General features: G+C 45.0%; 3 protein-coding genes across 4 annotated transcripts; 2 read left to right on the top strand and 1 right to left on the bottom strand.

The window, feature by feature from the left end:
• The first annotated feature begins 3,484 nt into the window (after positions 1-3,484).
• Positions 3,485-15,531, top strand: LOC117996390 (lens fiber major intrinsic protein-like). 2 transcript variants are annotated; one of them, XM_069509685.1, is made up of 4 exons: positions 3,485-3,649; positions 11,179-11,708; positions 12,473-12,523; positions 12,842-12,904. In XM_069509685.1, exons 1-4 carry the CDS (start codon positions 3,628-3,630, stop codon positions 12,887-12,889), a joined length of 651 nt encoding a protein of 216 aa, XP_069365786.1. In that variant the 5' UTR covers positions 3,485-3,627; the 3' UTR covers positions 12,890-12,904. The 2 variants fall into 2 exon arrangements, with proteins under 2 accessions (XP_069365786.1, XP_034840339.2); XM_034984448.2 differs by lacking the exons at positions 12,473-12,523; positions 12,842-12,904 and adding exons at positions 12,909-12,989; positions 15,020-15,531 and having other exon boundaries at positions 3,486-3,649.
• Positions 15,532-15,943: 412 nt separating this feature from the next.
• Positions 15,944-17,639, bottom strand: LOC117996389 (ubiquitin-conjugating enzyme E2 S). The gene is made up of 2 exons (XM_034984447.2): positions 17,191-17,639; positions 15,944-16,426 (listed from the first exon to the last, which is right to left on the bottom strand). Exons 1-2 carry the CDS (start codon positions 17,336-17,338, stop codon positions 16,005-16,007), a joined length of 570 nt encoding a protein of 189 aa, XP_034840338.2. The 5' UTR covers positions 17,339-17,639; the 3' UTR covers positions 15,944-16,004.
• A 1,528-nt stretch (positions 17,640-19,167) lies between these two features.
• Mst57Da (Male-specific RNA 57Da) lies at positions 19,168-20,970 on the top strand. The gene is made up of 2 exons (XM_069509684.1): positions 19,168-19,604; positions 20,421-20,970. Exons 1-2 carry the CDS (start codon positions 19,330-19,332, stop codon positions 20,968-20,970), a joined length of 825 nt encoding a protein of 274 aa, XP_069365785.1. The 5' UTR covers positions 19,168-19,329.
• The last annotated feature ends 1,751 nt before the right edge of the window (positions 20,971-22,721 follow it).

Raw genomic sequence — 22,721 nt, 5'->3', positions numbered from 1 at the left:
TACCTTCCTATCTACGGATATCTTCATTCCATATTTGGATCATCGTAAATGTGTCTGGCTTGTGAGCTACCTACCTTCCTATCTACGGATATCTTCATTCCATATTTGGATCATCGTAAATGTGTCTGGCTTGTGAGCTACCTACCTTCCTATCTACGGATATCTTCATTCCATATTTGGATCATCGTAAATGTGTCTGGCTTGTGAGCTACCTACCTTCCTATCTACGGATATCTTCATTCCATATTTGGATCATCGTAAATGTGTCTGGCATGTGAGCTACCTACCTTCCTATCTACGGATATCTTCATTCCATATTTGGATCATCGTAAATGTGTCTGGCATGTGAGCTACCTACCTTCCTATCTACGGATATCTTCATTCCATATTTGGATCATCGTAAATGTGTCTGGCATGTGAGCTACCTACCTTCCTATCTACGGATATCTTCATTCCATATTTGGATCATCGTAAATGTGTCTGGCTTGTGAGCTACCTACCTTCCTATCTACGGATATCTTCATTCCATATTTGGATCATCGTAAATGTGTCTGGCTTGTGAGCTACCTACCTTCCTATCTACGGATATCTTCATTCCATATTTGGATCATCGTAAATGTGTCTGGCATGTGAGCTACCTACCTTCCTATCTACGGATATCTTCATTCCATATTTGGATCATCGTAAATGTGTCTGGCATGTGAGCTACCTACCTTCCTATCTACGGATATCTTCATTCCATATTTGGATCATCGTAAATGTGTCTGGCTTGTGAGCTACCTACCTTCCTATCTACGGATATCTTCATTCCATATTTGGATCATCGTAAATGTGTCTGGCATGTGAGCTACCTACCTTCCTATCTACGGATATCTTCATTCCATATTTGGATCATCGTAAATGTGTCTGGCATGTGAGCTACCTACCTTCCTATCTACGGATATCTTCATTTCATATTTGGATCATCGTAAATGTGTCTGGCTTGTGAGCTACCTACCTTCCTATCTACGGATATCTTCATTCCATATTTGGATCATCGTAAATGTGTCTGGCATGTGAGCTACCTACCTTCCTATCTACGGATATCTTCATTCCATATTTGGATCATCGTAAATGTGTCTGGCATGTGAGCTACCTACCTTCCTATCTACGGATATCTTCATTCCATATTTGGATCATCGTAAATGTGTCTGGCTTGTGAGCTACCTACCTTCCTATCTACGGATATCTTCATTCCATATTTGGATCATCGTAAATGTGTCTGGCTTGTGAGCTACCTACCTTCCTATCTACGGATATCTTCATTCAATATTTGGATCATCGTAAATGTGTCTGGCATGTGAGCTACCTACCTTCCTATCTACGGATATCTTCATTCCATATTTGGATCATCGTAAATGTGTCTGGCATGTGAGCTACCTACCTTCCTATCTACGGATATCTTCATTCCATATTTGGATCATCGTAAATGTGTCTGGCTTGTGAGCTACCTACCTTCCTATCTACGGATATCTTCATTCCATATTTGGATCATCGTAAATGTGTCTGGCATGTGAGCTACCTACCTTCCTATCTACGGATATCTTCATTCCATATTTGGATCATCGTAAATGTGTCTGGCATGTGAGCTACCTACCTTCCTATCTACGGATATCTTCATTCCATATTTGGATCATCGTAAATGTGTCTGGCTTGTGAGCTACCTACCTTCCTATCTACGGATATCTTCATTCCATATTTGGATCATCGTAAATGTGTCTGGCTTGTGAGCTACCTACCTTCCTATCTACGGATATCTTCATTCCATATTTGGATCATCGTAAATGTGTCTGGCTTGTGAGCTACCTACCTTCCTATCTACGGATATCTTCATTCCATATTTGGATCATCGTAAATGTGTCTGGCATGTGAGCTACCTACCTTCCTATCTACGGATATCTTCATTCCATATTTGGATCATCGTAAATGTGTCTGGCATGTGAGCTACCTACCTTCCTATCTACGGATATCTTCATTCCATATTTGGATCATCGTAAATGTGTCTGGCTTGTGAGCTACCTACCTTCCTATCTACGGATATCTTCATTCCATATTTGGATCATCGTAAATGTGTCTGGCATGTGAGCTACCTACCTTCCTATCTACGGATATCTTCATTCCATATTTGGATCATCGTAAATGTGTCTGGCATGTGAGCTACCTACCTTCCTATCTACGGATATCTTCATTCCATATTTGGATCATCGTAAATGTGTCTGGCTTGTGAGCTACCTACCTTCCTATCTACGGATATCTTCATTCCATATTTGGATCATCGTAAATGTGTCTGGCTTGTGAGCTACCTACCTTCCTATCTACGGATATCTTCATTCAATATTTGGATCATCGTAAATGTGTCTGGCATGTGAGCTACCTACCTTCCTATCTACGGATATCTTCATTCCATATTTGGATCATCGTAAATGTGTCTGGCATGTGAGCTACCTACCTTCCTATCTACGGATATCTTCATTCCATATTTGGATCATCGTAAATGTGTCTGGCTTGTGAGCTACCTACCTTCCTATCTACGGATATCTTCATTCCATATTTGGATCATCGTAAATGTGTCTGGCATGTGAGCTACCTACCTTCCTATCTACGGATATCTTCATTCCATATTTGGATCATCGTAAATGTGTCTGGCATGTGAGCTACCTACCTTCCTATCTACGGATATCTTCATTCCATATTTGGATCATCGTAAATGTGTCTGGCATGTGAGCTACCTACCTTCCTATCTACGGATATCTTCATTCCATATTTGGATCATCGTAAATGTGTCTGGCTTGTGAGCTACCTACCTTCCTATCTACGGATATCTTCATTCCATATTTGGATCATCGTAAATGTGTCTGGCATGTGAGCTACCTACCTTCCTATCTACGGATATCTTCATTCCATATTTGGATCATCGTAAATGGTCAACGATACCGAGCGAGCCAATATTGAACAGTTTCTTTCATAAAGAACCTTTTAGTGCAGTGGAGGCGGCACGGCACAAGCGCGGGCGCGGCGGCACGGCACGGGCGCGGCGGCACGGCACGGGCGCGGCGGCACGGCACGGGCGCGGCGGCACGGCACGGGCGCGGCGGCACGGCACGGGCGCGGCGACACGGCACGGGCGCGGCGGCACGGCACGGGCGCGGGCTCCAAGTGTGATACTCAATTGCAATTCTTCATCCAGAGGTTCCTAGATACATACATACATACCTAATGTAACCAGAATCGTAATTCGTAACATTAAACTTGTACCAAACCAATAAAATGAAAACTAGTGCACAAATAACGTCGTCAGTAGGCAGTAGGCAGTAGGCAGTAGGCAGTAGGCACAGGTCAAAGAAAATCGTCGATAGTGTGGTTTATACTTTATACATCGGCGTGGCGGCAGCGGGCAGCGGGCAGAGGAGCAGCGCGCGAGCAGCGAGCAGCGCGCGCCGCCGCCGCCGCCGCCCGCCAGTCCGTGCGCGGCGCCCGACACGTCGCCTCGCGCCCCCGGCTGCCGCTCACCAGCTGCTCACACTGCGCACCCCACGGCCCCACGGCCCCACAGCCCCACAGCCCCACAGCCCCACAGCCGACACCGACATGCCGACGAGCGACGACGACGGTCAGTACCAGCCCCGCAGTGCATGTGCGCGAGGGACAACAGCTTTTAAATTCCGCCATTCAAGAAAAGTTTAAAAAGCCCACGTGCGTATGAAAATAATTCGGTGTTAAGGGAGGTGTCCACCGACCACCACCAGTCTACAGTTCGGAGTTCGCACCCCTACTCGGTGCCCAACCACGGCGTGTGCAGAGACCACAGACCACGCGTCACGCGTCGCCCTACGTCCCAGTGAACGCGGACCGCAGAACTCGGCCGGCGACCGCTGCCCGGCGTGGGGCGCGCGGTCGATGCACGGCTTCCTATTTATAATCAGATGTTTGTTATAAATATAAAAAGCCGACGAAATAAAATCCGTGTGTCGGTGACGCTCTGTGTCGGCGCCCACAGCGCCCACAGCGCCCACAGCTCGGCGCCCGCCTCGACTTGTGACTTGTGAACTGATAACACTTCGATAACATCACAGACCTTACAAATCTTTTTTGTTAAATATTCAAAGTTCAAATTGTTTATTTTAAATACCGTAAAATGCTGCAACTTTGCCTGGATTTTGCCGTTTTTGGTTTGTGTCTCTGAACCTATTTATTTTTATTGCTATTAATGAGTTTTAGAAGAAAAATAGATCTTATACCTTGCCAAATAAGACCCAAATCTTTTTAAATTATGCAGTTTTTACAAATTACAAGCACTCAAAGTCATAGGCAAAGATGTAGGTTAAAGACTCAACTTTGCCTAGAAGGATATCTCAACAAATAAAATGTTTATCTTTTCAATACTTTTTTCCCGTATGTATGAGATACCGCGCTTGTCCCTGGCAGGCAAATTATTGCTATTAAAGTGATATTTTTTTATTCACAGCGAATAGGCAAAGTTGTAGGTAGTACCATAAGCTTTCCATACAAAAATATGGTTAACACCAGGGCTGGGCCAAAAAAAAATACAGATTAAAACAAATAAACTTTTATTGACTTTTCAAATTATGTTGTGTTCGAAAAATTTTTTAAGTACCTAGGTACTTGTTTCGAAGACAAAATACTATCTTTAAATAAGATTATAAAACAAAAATATCGTTAATTATAAAGGTAATATAATACTAATAATACTAAAGTCTTCTTCTCTCTAAAAGCTAAAATCATGTATGTAATTCAACAACACAACATAGTAACTTAAAAAAACTTTACTTTACTAAAAACTTAAAAAAAAAATGATTTGGTAGGTATACCTATTCATCCTGTTAGGTTTCATATAATTATGGCTTTAATCTACTGACTGACTGACTGATCTATCAACGCACAGCTCAAACTACTGGACGGATCGAGCTGAAATTTGACATGCAGATAGCTATTATGACGTAGACATCCGCTAAGAAAGGATTTTTTTAAAATTCAACCCCTAAGGGGGTAAAATAGGGGTTCAAAATTTGTGTAGTTCACGCGGACGAAGTCGCGGGCATAAGCTAGTTAAGTATAAGTAAGATCTACAGCAACTTCCTCCTGGTTTTCTCCTGCTTCGTTTTTTAGTGTTTCCCATGTTTTCAAATAGCTGCAATAGAATTAAGATTACTTAAATACATTGACAAAATTACTAAGTTGGCTATGAAAATGCTTATGAACTGTCCTAACGTCTGGAAGGAAAATTAAATAAGAAGAAAACAGGCTCTATTCTATTAAATAATATTTTAAAAACTGGTCAAGTTCGCATTAGAATCGCGTATCAAGGTGCTGAAATGGCGACCTCGCACCAGAAGACCCCCACTAGGTGGACGGACGACATCAGACGAGTCGCAGGGAGCCACTGGATTCAGGCAGCGCAATACCGTGGCGTGTGGAAGTCCCTACAAGAGACCTATGTCCAGCAGTGGTCGTCTATTGGTCGATGATGATGATGATGATGATGATTAAGGGTTTCACCACCAAAGCTGTTAGTTTATCTTCTTGAGCTGTTAAAATTTATAGTTGCTATTATTTGCCATGATAGTAAGTAACACATATTCTGTGAATATTTCAATATAAACTATGTATTAAGTATATGGTACACAAGATTCAGCTTGTGACAGACAGACAGGCAGCTAGACAGCATGTTGGAGACGTCTTTATTTAAACCTTTTTTAAATTAATAAAAATGCGACTAGTGACAACCCTAGACCCAGGCAAAGTTGTGTCACTCAAGTTTCCATAACACTGTGCAACATTGCCTACTAATTTATCTTAACGAAGTCGACTCCTTTTCATAAAAATATCAAACCGTGCGGAAAATAAACAGTATTTTCTTACCTTGGGACGTTATCACTGCACGAAAACACCTTTTTTCTGGATAAAAATGTAAAAGTTGTAGGACACTAAAAATTAACTCACGCTCGCGCCGACTCTGTTTGCTCTACTGACGGAGCCACCATAGAGCTACCATTTTAAAAAATAAAAAATATGTTGCTATAATGATGTACAATACTACCAAAGGATAGAAAATAAGACAAAAACTAAACAAATGGGAGATATCGTAATTGAAAAGAAATAGGCAAAGTTGAGCTTAGTTTGCAAAGTTGCAGCAGTTTACGGTATTGAATGACTTAGATTTGCCGGAGACCGGAGCGGGAGGAGCTGCGTATATTGATTGCGTCCTCCGATACATTTTACATTAATTAGGTATTAGGTATAGTCTCAGTTTATATCTAGTGCTTTGGTCTAAAGCGTGGTGTAAAATATTCACTTTTCATTAAGTCTATTAAAAAAATATTTAACATGGTTAAAACAAATTGCATTATGTATTATGACTGAAAAAACAAGAGAGTAGGTATAAATAATACAAGTAAAAATATAAATTTTAGTTTGGCCATTCAAAGGGGTAATGCTGCCAGGATCTTGGGTACGATGCCTCGCTGCGGTGGTCTCGATGACGTTTTAGATTTAATTTTATTAGGGTTCCGTACCTCAAAAGGAAAAACGGAACCCTTATAAGATCACTTTGTTGTCTGTCTGTCGGTCTGTCAAGAAACCTACAGGGTACTTCCCGTTGACCTAGAATCATGAAATTTGGCAGGTAGGTAGATCTTATAGCTGACATTTAGGGAAAAATTTGAAAACCGTGAATTTAGGGTTGCACCACACAAAAAAAATTAAATTGTGGTCATAAACTAATTTATTAGTATTTTCAATTTTCTAAGTAAGTTAACTATATCGAGTGGGGTATCATATGAAAGGTCTTCACCTGTGCATTCTAAAACAGATTTTTATTAATTTTTATGTATCATAGTTTTTGAATTATCCTGCAAAATGTCGAAAAAATACGCCTGTAGTACGGAACCCTCATTGCGCGAGCCTGACTCGCACTTGGCCGGTTTTTTATTTTAGTTTTAGTTTAATGTTTTTTTACTTTTAATTTAGATTTAAATTTATTCATTAGAAAGAATAGAATTGTCTATCCCTTTTTAAATCCAAAATATAAAATTACCTATTATATTAGTTACCGAACGATTCTTGAAACAACTAATTAAAGAAATGCCAATCTAGAACGTTCTAAATTCAAAACACTTTTTCTCACTGGCTGAACAAAAACGACTCTCGCTCACTGGCTGAGCAAAAACGACTCTCGCTCACTGGCTGAGCAAAAACGACTCTCGCTCACTGGCTGAGCAAAAACGACTCTCGCTCACTGGCTGAGCAAAAACAACTCTCGCTCACTGGCTGAGCAAAAACGACTCTCGCTCACTGGCTGAGCAAAAACGACTCTCGCTCACTGGCTGAGCAAAAACGACTCTCGCTCACTGGCTGAGCAAAAACAACTCTCGCTCACTGGCTGAGCAAAAACGACTCTCGCTCACTGGCTGAGCAAAAACGACTCTCGCTCACTGGCTGAGCAAAAACGACTCTCGCTCACTGGCTGAGCAAAAACAACTCTCGCTCACTGGCTGAGCAAAAACGACTCTCGCTCACTGGCTTTAGCGAATGCACAGCAATGGCGCCCTTTTCGAGTTAGTGAGGGGACGAGACACGAGTCTATTTGTTCGTGGGCTCAATGTATCTTGCGCCGCCGAATAGATACTACTGCTACTGTGTAGCGTGTACAAACAAACTTGTCATGTGCCACGGATGGACGCGGCGGCGGCGGCGGCGGCGGCGGCGGCGGCGGCGGCGGCGGCGGCGGCGGCGGCGGCGGCGGCGGCGGCGGCGGCGGGGGAGCACAGGGCAGAGCGGAGCTCGGGGTGAAGCTTTGAGACGTCGAAGTATGTTCAAAGTTGTCATTGCCGATGTACCTACGATATCGTCACGAAAACCTTATTGAAAATCCCACAGATAAGGGAATATCTAGTCCGTGGAAAATCCATTGCAAGTTTGGAATTGAATGTTTATTGGTGCGATTGGCGCACCCCGGGCCCGTAGGTGGAGACGGACCTGGGATATATATTGGTGCGATTGGCGCACCCCGGGCCCGTAGGTGGAGACGGACCTGGGATATATATTGGTGCGATTGGCGCACCCCGGGCCCGTAGGTGGAGACCTTGGACGATCTAACCTAAGGACGCGCCTCGCATGATTATTCCCCTCTGTCAATAGTAATGGATTTTTAATCCACTGCGTTTATAAACACTGTTTGCGGAATCGATTTTGTCATTGTCAGAATCGTTTTCGATGTGTGACGACGTCTTACACGCTGGGTGAAAAATGCCTGTTTGTGCCGTTAGTGAGTGCAAGAACAAATCAAACACATCAAATTTACAAAAAGATGGAATTTCATTTCATAAGTAAGTATTTTTGGTGTAATAAACGCTTTCTATAAATTAAATTACATAAATTATTATAATAAAATAACAATCGAGAACTTTACCGATTCAGTAATTGAGTACGTAATAATTCGGTAGAAACGAGTCACACTTCTCACGAGACTATATTTTGTTTTTTCTAAACAATTGCAACCCTCGTTATATACAAATTAGGTTAAAATTTGAATACGCGTGAACAGCATGAAATTACGTAGTAGTAAAAATAACACTAGTCTCGTGGGAAGTGCGGTATACTAAAGACGGAGAGCCAGCGCCCAAAAAACTGTTTGAATTTACTAAGGCTAATTTTTTGCGCATACTGACCAGCTCTGTCCCCATATTCTGCTGACTAACCATTACAACTTTTATTTATATGCAATATACAAGTTATATAACAAGTTTCAGCCTTAGTAAATTCATTTTATTACCTCGCAGGTACGACACCTTTGATAGCGCACCTGAGTCACTGTTCTCAGGTTCACTTGACTGACCGCAGTATGTTTGTGTACGCAACCATTCTAATGAACTATAAAAAAATTAGCCTTAGTAAATTCAAACAGTATTTTGGGCCCTGGCTCTCCGTCTATAGTATACCGCACTCCCCACGAGACTATTGTGTTATTTTTACCAAATTTTTCAGTATTAGATTTAATTGCATAGGACATAAGGTTCGATTTTTAAGAATCATGTGATAGTGATTGCGGTTCGATTATCGATATCGATGAAAACATTTTCTTTATTATTAACGACTAAATTACCGTCTTCAAGTCAAGTAAAGAATAGTTATTATTAATTACCACAATTTTTTCGCTACCTATACTTGTAATAAAACTGGTCGATTTCTGTGATTTCACGTACTTAATACATTTAAAAAAATATTAAAGCAACGCAATTTTAGTGATAGGCGAGAAACGGGGTAGGGTGTCTCTGAACTGGGTAATTTGTAGCTAAAAGGTGTACCTTTCTCAAGGATGAGGATAAGGTAATAATTTATCATAATCGTTTTATTTTTACAGATTTCGATATTTTTACAGAGAGAATCGCCAAGAATATACATAACATTAACCTAATGGTAAATAATGACGTGTTAAAAATAGAAGAGGCCACCGTGTGTGTTTACTAATTTATTTTCATAGTATCATATCTGTCTTATGGAATTTTGCTGTGGGGTAAAAGCGGCAGGTATTGAGAAAATTTTTGCATTGCTAATTTGTAAGGGCAATACGTGTAATATTTAATAACTTACATTTAATTTTTTTGGACAAAGAGTACACCATATTGGAATTACCATGTAAACCCAATGTGCAATAAATAAATGATTGATTGGAAAGAAAAAAACATTTTATTGATTGATATACCTACTAATTATGTTTGGTAGGTTTTTGCGCGGTCAGGTTTATTTTGTATTATATAATAATATAAGTCATTAATAAGCACATTTTCACTATCGAAATTTTAAATGAAAATTTCGTTATATAAAAAAATACAAAAGATTAAAAATGATATAAAATAAGTAAAAAAGTATGTGCATATTTTTTAAATAAATATTTTTCTTATTTTTACGTTGCATTATTAGTTTTTGGGATAATTACCTATTAAGTGAGGTGAATGTATGCAAGAATACGCTACGCTGACCAAACACTGGTTTTAAGTAATTAAATACGAGTAATAAATTCTTATTTCTACTTTTGTTTCTGAAAAACTATCGATATATTTTAAAATATCGATACGGTAGCATCGCAAATCAATTTGACTGTCTTACACTCGTAATGTCTTTGTATGTTGATGTATATAACTTATTAGTGTGCGTAAAATGTAGTAGTGTTGAAGATTTAGATATGTGTGTGTTAATAATGACACAAAACTTTGTTGAGTGAGTGTGTCAAGTTGTCTATGTAGTGTTTCCTCGTCCCGCACCAAAAGTGACAGAAATTTTTATTCGTAATATTAGGCGCGTTACAAGTCCATAGGTTAAATCGTCCAAGGTGGAGACGGACCTGGGATATTTACCTATTATCCCGAAAAATCAAAAGTTCCCGCGGATTTTTGAACAATTACACAGCACGCGATCGAAGCAGGGGGCACCTAGGGCTAGTTTAATAGTAATTAATTACAAAGTCTAGTCTTCATGAATATGTAAGTAGCACGAACATTAGGTGATCACTCGCTTTCCGGCGTCGCGCGTCGATGTCGATGAGCTGCTGTTTATTATTTAAATAACATATACTATTTACGCAATGTCGATTCTCAAGTGCGCACACTAACGGCGCGACGGACGGACGCACAGACAGAACCTTCGCATTGGTATTATTGTGGTGAGCGTGGTAGTCGGTAGAACTTATTAAACCACGTCTGAACTTGACGAAGGTCCGTATATTAGTAACTTAAAATACAGTTGAACATTCCTTGTTGTGTGTTAGCCTAATATAAGGAATGTTCAACTGTATTTTACTTAATTATGCGCCCGGAGTAGGTGGCCCTGCCGTGCCACACTGCACAGTGCACAGTGCACAGTGCACAGCCGGCGCACGCGACTGGCAGAGGTCGCCATGTGGTGAGCGTGGTACAGCTTATTAAACCACGTCTGAACTTGACGATGCATGGTTCGCATATTACTCACTTAAAATACAGTTGAACATTCCTTATATAACACACAGACACTACACACTACATTATATGATGACTTGGATTGTCGGTTGTATGGTGTTCACGGACCGACCTCTTTGTGAACATCTGTCCTGTGTGTATACTGACGTGTGCTGCTGGTGTCCCGCAGCGGGGCCGGGCGGCGCGCGCGGCTGGGCGCGGCGCTGGTGGCGCGCGCTGCTGGCCGAGCTGCTGGCCACGGCGCTGCTCGTGCTGCTGGGCGTGGCGTCGCTGCTGCCCGCGGGCGACGAGGCGGTGCCGCTGGCGCACCCCGCCTGGGCGTTCGGCTTCGTGGTGCTGCTCAACGTGGAGGCGTTCGGGCCGGCGTCGGGCGCGCACATGAACCCCGCCGTGTCGCTGGCGGCGCTGCTGACGGGCCGGCTGCCCGCGCGCGCCGCCGCCGCCTACGTGCTGGCGCAGCTGGCGGGCGCGCTGCTGGGCGCGGGCGCGCTGGCGCTGCTGGCGCCGGCCGGCGTGGGCGCGGGGGTGACGCTGCCCGGGAGCGTGTCGCCGGCGGCGGCCGCGCTGGTGGAGGCGCTGCTGACGGGCGCGCTGGCGCTGCTGTGCTGCGCGCTGTGGGCGGCGCACGAGGCGGGCCGCGACGACCCCGCGCTCTCCGTCAAGTTCGGCCTCACCATCGCCGGCCTCGTGTTCGCGGGCGTGAGTCCCACCCCACCCCACCTGTCCACCCTCAAACCCCTAGTTTACCCCCTCGGAGAGTGAACTTTCAAAAATCCTTTCTTAGCGGGTGTCTACGTCATAATAGCTACATGCCAAGCAACAGCCCGATCCGTCTGGCACGCGGCACGCGGCACGCGGCACGCGGCACGCGGCAGTTTGAGCTGTGCGTTGATGTTCACATATCTATCACATTTCGCTTTGTGCTTTTTAGATTCTCTGTTTACGCAAATCATTGCAAGCAGCAGTTTCTACATACAATATGTACAAAAGGCTTAGACGGGCAGCGGGCTCCACGACCGACGCGCGACGTTGTCAGGCGACAGGCGACAGGCGACAGGCGACAGGCGACAGGCGACAGGCGACAGGCCCGGGCCGCCAACACGAGCCAAACTAACGGACGTACCTTTTCTCGAAGCGTTTCGTTGTATTTTCGAGCACTCATAGCTTCGGTCTGGATGACGCTAGAAAGATAAGGTGTTCTCAGCAAACTTATTAAACGTACTAAGTATCTAGCTTTTATGGTTTCAGATTTATTGATACCTGAAATACGTGGATTCCGTGACTCACTGATGATCATCATAATAATTATTCGTAGTCAAAAATGTTAGGGTACTTCCAGAAGTCCTAGAAGATTGAAATTTGGTATGTAGGGTTTGACGCGCGTTGGTGCGATGCTCAGCTGGTAGGGACTTGCAAGTCGTCGTCCTAGTAGATGTCACCTAACGCTATGTCCCCCCCCGCAGGGCGCCATGACGGGCGCCAGCCTCAACCCGGCGCGCAGCTTCGCGCCCGCGCTGCTGCAGGCAGTGGCGGATTTGCTATAAGGCCCAGTAGGCCCGGGCCTAGGGCGGCTAGATATTAGAGGCGGCCAATCATGACAAAAATCACTTTTTTTTAACAACAAAAAAAATTGCGCCTGCTCCGCTTGCGCTCCTATTTATCATTGGATTGTATTTTACTGACAAATCAAAAGAAACATTTTTATTCCCCCCCCCCTCCCCCCTCCCCAATCAACTCATAGCTACGACTATGATTAATGGGTGTTGAGAAAGGAGCGGCTGGTACTTACGAAATCCTGGGGCCTAGGGCGGCCAAGACTGCAAATCCGCCACTGGCTGCAGGGCTCCTTCCAGCACCACTGGGTAACTACCTTTTGTTGACGATACGTCCCGTCCGCAGGGCGCCATGACGGGCGCCAGCCTCAACCCGGCGCGCAGCTTCGCGCCCGCGCTGCTGCAGGGCTCCTTCCAGCACCACTGGGTAACTACCTTTTGTTGACGATACGTCCCGTCCGCAGGGCGCCATGACGGGCGCCAGCCTCAACCCGGCGCGCAGCTTCGCGCCCGCGCTGCTGCAGGGCTCCTTCCAGCACCACTGGGTAACTACCTTTTGTTGACGATACGTCCCGTGCGCAGGGCGCCATGACGGGCGCCAGCCTCAACCCGTCGCGCAGCTTCGCACGTATGGGATATCTATGGATAGGTCTACAAAAATGATAAGTATTGAGGTTTCTAATATAATTTTTTTCTAAACTGAATAGTTTGCGCGAGAGACAGTTCCAAAGTGGTAAAATGTGTGTGTGTGTGTGTCCCCTGTAACTTCGAAAATAAGAAAATGAATGCAAGCGACCTTAATACCTAACCACAAACACTAAAAATTAAAAAATAATTTAATTTATTACCGAATATATTATGTATACAAGAGTTAATAATATAGTTCCATAATAATATTTTTTGGGGTCGGTGCCAATGAGGTGCCATTGTGGAGTCTCATAAAAATATGAAGGCACCGGCACCAAAAAGTATTATTATGGAACTATATTAACTCTTGTATATATTGGAGGGTCGATATTGAAAGAGTTCTTACTGTCTGTAGACTCCGTGAAAAGAAACGTATGAGTTTTACTCTACGGAAGGTAGCCATCTTTATTTTAGTTGTCAGAGTTGGACTTGGACTTTTGACACGCACGAATTTTGTTGTCGTTCACAATTTTCTCTCGCGTTAAATTAATTAAGTATCAGATTATAGCTTAGCTAATTATTATTCTTTGAGATAGGTAGGTAGTTTCTTAATCGTGATATTTAATTCGGTGATTGTGATATAGTTAGAACAGTAATTGTTCGATGCTAATGTACATTGTGTTAAATCGTAACATCTAGTGCCATCCGGTGACTTTGTCTGCAAAGCACTATTAATAATGTTCGCGTAGTTGTTTGACGAATATGGAATACTAATTATTGGTGAATATTAGAGTAATTCGTGAGTTAACGTTTGGCTCAGTGGATAGATTATTATAAGGACATCCGTTAAGGTTATTTCTGCAGACGCTAGTGATTTAGAGTGTAATTGGAGATATACCGGCAGTTGAGATAATGATTAGTTTGAAGTGATAGTTTAGTGTGATAGTAACTTGAAGTTAACTTTGATAGTAGGTACCCGCTTTAGAATCGTATAACCCGGTTGGTAAAGAATCATTGATGACTCTCGTGTAATGTTGAAATGGATTAGACAATGAGTTGCCCATGAGATCGAATAGCTTACATTCTACCTGGTTTCTGTTGTGATCGCTTATTTGGGTGGATATAGTAGTCGTGGCGCGTGTGGCGCACGATGCTATGGTGTTCTGTATGCAGATGTGCACAGAGTGGAGAAGGTAGAGCTATTGCGATATTCTGAATTAGTAATGAGAAGTCAATTATAAGATCTGGTTTAGATCGTAAGAGAGTCGATGCAATGATCCTTTTAAGAGCGTTCATGACGTTGTGATTGATTACCTTGAGATGATTAGATAACGGAGTAGGTCGTGACTTGATTGAGAGGTTGCAATAGCAATTGCGCCCTAATCACACGATGTAGTGTTTAGCTTAGGTTAGCTAGTTTAGAGTGAGGTGAGGGGTCGCTGTGAGGGGTGGTTGGAGGCGACCATAGGTAGGGTTAGGTTAGGGTGATCTGGTTGTGTTACGTTGATGGTTTCCATGTGCGATACGTTACTGAGAACTATTTGTAAAGAACATGGATTAAAGTACCTACTTATTAATTACTACCTTCTGATGTCGGCTAAAGATGAATAATTATTATCAGCCATCCTCCTGTTCTCCGACATATACATAATATATTTGGTAATAAATTAAAATATTTTTTAATTTTTAGTGTTTGTGGCTAGGTATTGAAGTCGGTTTTTATTTTTTTTGTAATTTTTTTTATTTATATAGTTACATACCTAATACCTATATTTTTTTTAAATAACTTTTTCTTATGAACTAATAATTGTCACTCCGCGCGACGTGCAGGTGTACTGGGTGGGGCCGCTGGGCGGCGCGACGCTGGCTGCGCTGCTGCACCGCCACGTGCTGCTGCCGCCCGCGCCGCGCGCCGCGCGCCCCGAGGACCTGCCGCTGCACGACAAGCGCGACCACTGACGACGATGTGGTGTACCTACTCCAGTACTTTGTCCGACTCGTGCTCGAGTGGCGAGGACTGCGACATGGCGACAGCTGTCTCGCAGTCCTCGCCCTTCGCCGCAACTCGAGGCCTCTGCGACGGCCGACAGCTGCGCGCCGCGTGCGGTCGCCGTCCTACACCAAACGACAGCAGCCGGTATCGAGCGAGCCACTCGTTTTTCTCAAAATGATGCAGATGTTAACGCTATCGAACGTTAAACTATGGGCATTGGGCAAACGACGCGCGGCGCGTCGTCGGCCCGGGCTCAGGCCTCACAGGGTAATGTAAGAGCTAGACTGGGAACTAATTACTATATTTTTGTCTGTAACTATTAAATAATAGGAAGTCATTATTTTTCAAATGTGAGTTTGATTTTTCCTTCCTTTAATTGTTATTTAACAAGTCAAAATTTAACATTATGAACACCCGAGATGTAGGGCAGGCTGCCTCGGGTTGTAATCTATGTACTCGTGCAGGCAGGACCCGGGCGGCATCAGGTCGAGGAGTTGGAGCTCCAAGTGTACTGATGAAGGTCCCACGACCAACCCGAGGTAGAGGTATTTGAGGTCAAAATCACCCTAGCCCAGTAGTTTTTAGGGAAAATGGTAGTAAAAATCATACAATCTCTACTAGGTAGGTTACTTTCCCCTCCCTAGCTCAAACCTTTGCTGCCCAAGTTCTGAAACCGGGAAGCAAAAGGCGTTTTTGCTCACCGATTGAAAGTGATTAGAATTTGGATTGAATTGGACGAGGAGCATAGTAAAGTGCATCAGTAATATTTGACATTATTTAATACAAAATAAATACATAAGTGTCGGAGAGCGCCGCGGCGCCTCATAAGCGCTTGAGGATGCGGCGGGCGGGCGGGTCGCGGCGCGAGCGCTTGGCGCGCGGCGCGGCGGAGGGCGCGGCGTCGCGCGCGTCGCCCGCAGCGGCGCGCGCGTGGATGTCGGTGTAGAGCTTGGCGCGCGCGAAGTAGGCGTCGTAGCGGTCGCGCAGCAGCGCCGCCGCCTCCGCGTTGAGCGCCGAGTCGGCGTTGGGCGCGATGAGCAGGCAGCGCACGGCCAGCAGCGCGTGCGCCAGCCCCAGCTCGGGCCGCCAGTCGCGCTTCAGCGTGTTGACGCACACCTCGCCCGCCGCCGACACGTTGGGGTGGAAGATGCGCGTCACGAAGTATGCGCGCGGCGGCGCGGCCGGGAACTCGCGGCCCAGCGCCAGGCGCACGCGGAACACGCCGCCCGCGTACGGCGTGTCGGCTGCAACAGACACACCGCGTTATGTATGGGGGAACTCGCGGCCCAGCGCCAGGCGCACGCGGAACACGCCGCCCGCGTACGGCGTGTCGGCTGCAACAGACACACCGCGTTATGTATGGGGGAACTCGCGGCCCAGCGCCAGGCGCACGCGGAACACGCCGCCCGCGTACGGCGTGTCGGCTACTGGATGATCCAGGGAGCGGTCGGCTACTGGATGATCCAGGGAGCGGTCGGCTACTGGATGATCCAGGGAGCGGTCGGCTACTGGATGATCCAGGGAGCGGTCGGCTACTGGATGATCCAGGGAGCAGTCGCCACTTGAATCCAGATCAATTTCTTAGATATTTGATTGATGTAAGATACTAGGTATGTATCAATATCACACAAGGTGTTCCCACATCATACAGACTTGATACCGACCCCACATTGTTGCTCTCCAGCTTCCACTCCAGTATCCATGAGTCCACAGTCCGCCGGCGGGCGACTCATTTATCACTGAATTAAATACATCAAACCAGTGTGATCTTCCTACTCAATCATGTTGACTGCTTTAACGATAGCTTCACCTTAAGAAACTACCACTGCTGCCTGCAGCCGAGTGTCTGACCCGTGCTCTGTCCTGTTACCTCCTACCACTGAGTAGCTCATGCCAGACGAACATCTGACTTGTTGATGGTAGGTGATGCTATGACAGTAAACAGGCAATTATTGTACAGTAGCCGGCAGGAAATATTGTACATCCACATTTAGGAAGAGACACTGACCTGGGCCGTCGATGAGCGCGTGCACGTCACTGAGGTCGTCCTCGCGCAGCAGCACCTTGACGCCGGCGGGCGGGCTGGCGGCCAGGCGCCGCACCTCGCGCGCCACGCCGCGCAGCACCTGCGGACACACGTTCTCCACGTTGGACATGCTGGCGCCGTGCGCCCCGCCGTCCTACGCGCTACACCATCACACGACCCACGACGCTGCACTCAGCACTACCGATACTACCAAAGTTAATTTGAATCACTCGACTACTTTGACTATGGCAAAAGCGAGATTGGTTTTGCACAATAATTGTCGTATTTCTAGATGTAATCGAAAGTTTTCCGAGAGCAAAGTAGCAAAAGAAGTTCGTTAAATAATGAAAATTGATGAAAATAATAATAATTCAATAGTATGATCTGTCAAATTTGTGTTTTGTCCACAGATTCTATTTCTATTTTGTCACTAGTGGTTACTGGTTACATACTCTTTGGTCACTCGGTAGTCGGCTGTGGTCACTTTTTAGTTTTTGGAGTTTAGTTTAGTTTAGTTTTTTAGTACCTAGTTGGTTTTTGGTGTGCTTCAGGCAGGCGAAGCTTCGTATAGCATAATTTTTGTATGCACGGATGCCTGAAATGGACACACCAGCATCCACAGAATGATAAATCATAAATCAGTTTATTCTCTGCATCGACATAGGAATACACCGTAGTAGTAACTAGTACATGCTACGCTATGCTAAGTTCTTTGATTCTCTGTGACTCTATTATAAAATATTGAGGCTCTAGATAAGATATATAAGATATTGGGGTCAAAAGAAAGAAATTATTATAATTTATTAAAATAAAAGTCATCTTGCAGTAACTTTTCTGTTTTTGTTATTTTATTTTAAACCTATTGAATTGGGTATTTGTCTCCAATTTTTTATTACTTCACTATAAACTAGGATAAAAATAATGACGTAAACTGAAAAAACTAATTAAATCGATCAAATAATAAAAAAGTTATAAGCATTTAAATATTTCTGATTAGACAGAGATAGTGATATAGAATTATGACGTCATTTTGACTAACGCCATAGTAGCCTCGTGCGGTTTCATACAAATTTTCGTTTTGCGAGAAAGGGATAGAAGACCCTCCCACTCCAAAATTAAAATGCCTGTAACTTTATAAATCTTTGTTGGATTTTAATATTTTTTTTCAGAGTACGTCATTATTTTATCCTAGTTTATAATAAAGTAATAATATTTATCAAATTCAAAAGAAGTAACATACCGTAGATAGAATAATAGGTAGATGTAAGTACTGTGTAACCGCGTATGAGATAGCGATAGCACGACGTAACGATGAATAACACGACAATTTATTATCATTGTTTAGTAGTCAATATTTGTATTAACCGATCAACAATATTTGTATTAAACGTTTTTTATGTGAAAACAAGTAAATAACTCATGACAAATACAATTACGCCACGAATTCTCAAAGTTTGTTTTGCAACTTGTATGTATTCTTGAAAAAACCAGTTACACGATAAGGGACAAAAAATAGGTTAGCTGCGTCTCTGTTTATCACATTAGTAACTTTATCTGTGCTCTCTTTTTAGTGCGAATGAGAAAGCAAACGTTCCTGAATCTACCTTTATTGCTCTATCTACGTAAAATACCCAATTTCAAAGAAAAAAGTTAGGAAGAAATTTAGTAGAGCTACTTGTTTGGTAGTGTTGGCAGTATTGTCTTTCTAACAGTGTTAGTGTTATAGTGCTGGTATTGAAGCATGCATTCCAGGCATACATTTTCGGTTTTGTATGATAGACCGGGCCACATTTCTGTCGGTGCGGGCCACAGATACTTCATACTAGTCTACCGGTCTCTTAAAACGTTTAAGTATATACTCTTTGGTCTGCATTTTGGAGAATTTTAAAAAGGCCTTAAAAGACTTGTTATCCAGGGCCGTAAAAAAAATTAAAAAAAAAAAAAAAAAAGGATTTTAAATGAATTCAAAGAGAATATGCAAAATGCAAATGAATTTTCTTAATATTAAGTTCAGCACGTCATGTTCAGTTTCAGATCAGTTTTTCCTGGTCGGTGGTATATTCCTTGGTTTAGATGCCTTAAAGTAAAAAGTTACACTTTATAGTTCGGAAATCGGGAGTCATGTTCTCGTCAGCACACAGCAGTTCAACCGGTTCGGATGCATCAGAACTGTCGGACTCGTCAAGTTTCCGCGTGAGCGTCTGCCTGCGCCGGTACTTCAGCGACGTGCGCGCGCGCGCCTTCGTGCTCGTGCGGCCCGCGCGCCGCGTGCGCTGGCTGCAGCGGCGCCTCCGCCGGCAGTTCGCGCTGCGCGGCGCCTTCTGCCTGCGCGTGGGCGGCCACCTGCTGCCGCGCGCCGAGCCGCTGCGCCTGCTGCGCGCCGGGGAGCTCGTCGAGTGAGTACTAAAATTCTTTCCATTATTACAGTGCTGATGAATTTTAAAGATGCTATAGTTTTTTTTTTAGAATACTGTTATGTATCTACTTCATACTTGTGTCCTCATTGAACGCAGATCTTTTGAAAGTCACCAGGAGAGGCTCCGGGGCCTCCAAATTTTATTATTTACATCCATGCTTTAAATTCTCTATAAAAGATTCTGAAACAGTTAGCTTATTGCCAACATTAAAACACCCAATATCTTAATAACCATTAAAGCATCCAAACGAGTGTTTTAATGTTGTACTGAATTTCATTATAACACTCCTGTGAAAAAGAGACAGCGCTATGCTGCTGGCATAACGAGACAGATTTATGCCAGCAGTATAGCACTCTCTTTTTCACAGGAGTGTTATAATGAAATTCAGTACAACATTATAACACTCGTTTGGATGCTTTAATGGTTATTAGTAACCTATTTTATTAGTAAATTTTGGAAGTTGAAAAACGTTTGTGAATATGGATGATGATGTATATTGACTTACCTGTAGACTTGGAGTTGCATGATTTCCAACTTCGTTACTTTAAATAGTGTTAGGAATTCTTTCAAAAAACAAGCTTTTTCCCACGACTGTTCATGCAGATCAAGATTTAAACTTTCCATTGAAGGGGGGGGGGGGGGTCTATTGTAAAGAGAGAACTTGCATACCAATATCTAGATTGTAGAAGCACAGTGGGAGCTGTGCGCCTGTGACACGATACTGTACGATATGTATGTATGTATGTCAGTCCGTTTCTCTTAGTTCTGACACATGGTATATGTTACTTGTTCCAGAGTCATTCCCTTACCAGAACCACAAGCAGAAAACCTGACGAGTCAAGTTGCTGATGCTCCGATCCAAGCCGAGGAGTCTCGGCCCGAGGAGAAAACCATCACATCCACATCCTTCAGTGCCGACGTCGCACTGCACAGGGGCTCCCTTCCCGACCGAGATGATCTCAACACGGAGACTAAGCCCCAGGACACGGAGGACAACACCCACGCTGCGCCGGATGCCGTGGACGCCGACGTGAACACCGGCGGTGAAGGCGCTCTGCTCGGCGTGAAGCGCCGGGCGCTGGCGCTGCTGGACGCGCTGGACGAGGGCCCGCCGCCGCCGCGCCGCGTGCGCCGCCGCGTGCGCCGCCGCGCGCGCCGCGCCACCACGCCGGCGCCCGACGCGCCGTCGGCCTCCCCCGGCGCCTCGCCCCGCGCCTCGCCGCCCGCCTCCCCCGGCGCCTCGCCCGCCGCCTCGCCCGCCGCGCCGCAAGACGTGGCGCGGAACGAAGACGCGTGCGCGAGGAAACCGAGAATGGTACACTCGCTTGATGTTGACGACATCTAGTTAGTTGTAATGACGTGTATCATTCGTTACCAACAAACTACGCCACTAGTGAATGGGTTTGTTAGTTGTAACGACGTGTATCATTCGTTACCAACAAACTACGCCACTAGTGAATGGGTTTGTTAGTTGTAACGACGTGTATCATTCGTTACCAACAAACTACGCCACTAGTGAATGGGTTTGTTAGTTGTAACGACGTGTATCATTCGTTACCAACAAACTACGCCACTAGTGAATGGGTTTGTTAGTTGTAACGACGTGTATCATTCGTTACCAACAAACTACGCCACTAGTGAATGGGTTTGAAATCATACTTATTGTTGAAGTGAAAACTTTAGTCAGGCTGAGTGATTGTTGAAGGGGCAGTACTTATTGAGCTGTTGAGTGTTGCGTCACCGGTGACGCGGCGTGGCGTGACGTGCGTGACGTGGCGTGACTTGCGGGACGTGGCGTGACTTGCGGGACGTGGCGTGGCGCGACGCGCCGTGGCGTGTCGTGACGTGACGGGACGTGGCGCTCGCCTTGGTTTAAAGTGTAGTGTAGTCTTCACTTCTGTCGCCGCTCGCTGCTCTCCGCTCTCCGCTCGCCGCTCGCCGCTCTCCGCTCTCCGCTCTCCGCTCTCCGCTCTCCGCTCTCCGCTCTCCGCTCGCCGCTCGCCGCTCTCCGCTCTCCGCTCTCCGCTCGCCGCTCTCCGCTCTCCGCTCGCCGCTCGCCGCTCTCCGCTCTCCGCTCTCCGCTCTCCGCTCGCCGCTCTCCGCTCTCCGCTCGCCGCTCGCCGCTCGCCGCTCTCCGCTCTCCGCTCTCCGCTCTCCGCTCTCCGCTCGCCGCTCTCCGCTCTCCGCTCGCCGCTCGCCGCTCGCCGCTCTCCGCTCTCCGCTCTCCGCTCGCCGCTCGCCGCTCGCCGCTCGCCGCTGACTGACTTTTTTTCATTAAATTAAATGATACAACATAGAAATATCTAAATGTGTTGTGGTTTTGTTATGTTTTCGCATTCATTGTTGTACAACTCGTCGGAAATATCTGCGCACCTCGATGCGCTTCCCCGCAGCTGCCTATGGCAATGACTCCTCACGCGCCATTTTAACTCTGTGGGTTAGCTGTCATGTCACAAGTATAGTTAACTTCAAGAACTAGCGCACCCTCGGTACGCGAGTCTGACTCGCATTTGGCCGGTTTTTTTAATTGAAAAAAATTCATGATGTACCTAGTTAATATCTTATTTAAGGAATTAAAATAAAGATCAAAATTAAATCATTAATTTTTTTGATAATCAAAACCCCCAAAACCATCAAAAAATTGCAGAAATTAACTAAGTTTAAGTAGGTACCTATAGTATGCGACAGGTTGAGATAGCAATCGGGGTATGAGGCGGTGGGACGCCCCGCACACCCGCACGGCACTCGTGTTATCCCGCACCGGGATAGCGCAGGGGTGTGCGGGTGAGCGAGGCGTCTCCGCCCCGATTGCCATCTCGAGCTGTCGCGTGGACACTAGGTACTTCAGTTCATCGATCGCGCCTCACACTGGTATTAGTGTGACGTCGTTACTTTATTGATTCTTAATTTAATTAATTTAAATTTAATGATTCTTCCATACCGGCGGTGCCGCCTAACAAATAGACCCACAAACTGAAAATTATACAAAGAAATGGCTCTATAACGTCACTTCAAGTTACAGCCCGTTTATCTTCTAAACCCTAACTCTGAAAAATCTGAAAACTTACAGTATGTTAGCAGTTAGTACCTTATTCC

The sequence above is a fragment of the Maniola hyperantus genome, chromosome 3, assembly GCF_902806685.2.
Source record: "Maniola hyperantus chromosome 3, iAphHyp1.2, whole genome shotgun sequence".
NCBI classification, from domain to species: Eukaryota; Metazoa; Arthropoda; class Insecta; order Lepidoptera; family Nymphalidae; genus Maniola; species Maniola hyperantus.
Note: the sequence above shows the minus strand (reverse complement) of the source record. Positions and strands in the feature narration are given on the sequence as shown.

Excerpts from the sequence above, each read along its gene's own strand:
- Mst57Da (XM_069509684.1), top strand. The coding sequence starts at position 19,330 with ATGTTCTCGTCAGCACACAGCAGTTCAACCGGTTCGGATGCATCAGAA. Across the intron at positions 19,605-20,420 it reads CGCGCCGGGGAGCTCGTCGA|AGTCATTCCCTTACCAGAAC; the intron begins GTGAGTACTAAA and ends TACTTGTTCCAG.
- LOC117996389 (XM_034984447.2), bottom strand. The coding sequence starts at position 17,338 with ATGTCCAACGTGGAGAACGTGTGTCCGCAGGTGCTGCGCGGCGTGGCG. Across the intron at positions 16,427-17,190 it reads CGCGCTCATCGACGGCCCAG|CCGACACGCCGTACGCGGGC; the intron begins GTCAGTGTCTCT and ends TGTCTGTTGCAG.
- LOC117996390 (XM_034984448.2), top strand. The coding sequence starts at position 3,628 with ATGCCGACGAGCGACGACGACG. Across the intron at positions 3,650-11,178 it reads GCCGACGAGCGACGACGACG|CGGGGCCGGGCGGCGCGCGC; the intron begins GTCAGTACCAGC and ends GGTGTCCCGCAG. Across the intron at positions 11,709-12,908 it reads CCGGCCTCGTGTTCGCGGGC|GGCGCCATGACGGGCGCCAG; the intron begins GTGAGTCCCACC and ends TCCCGTCCGCAG.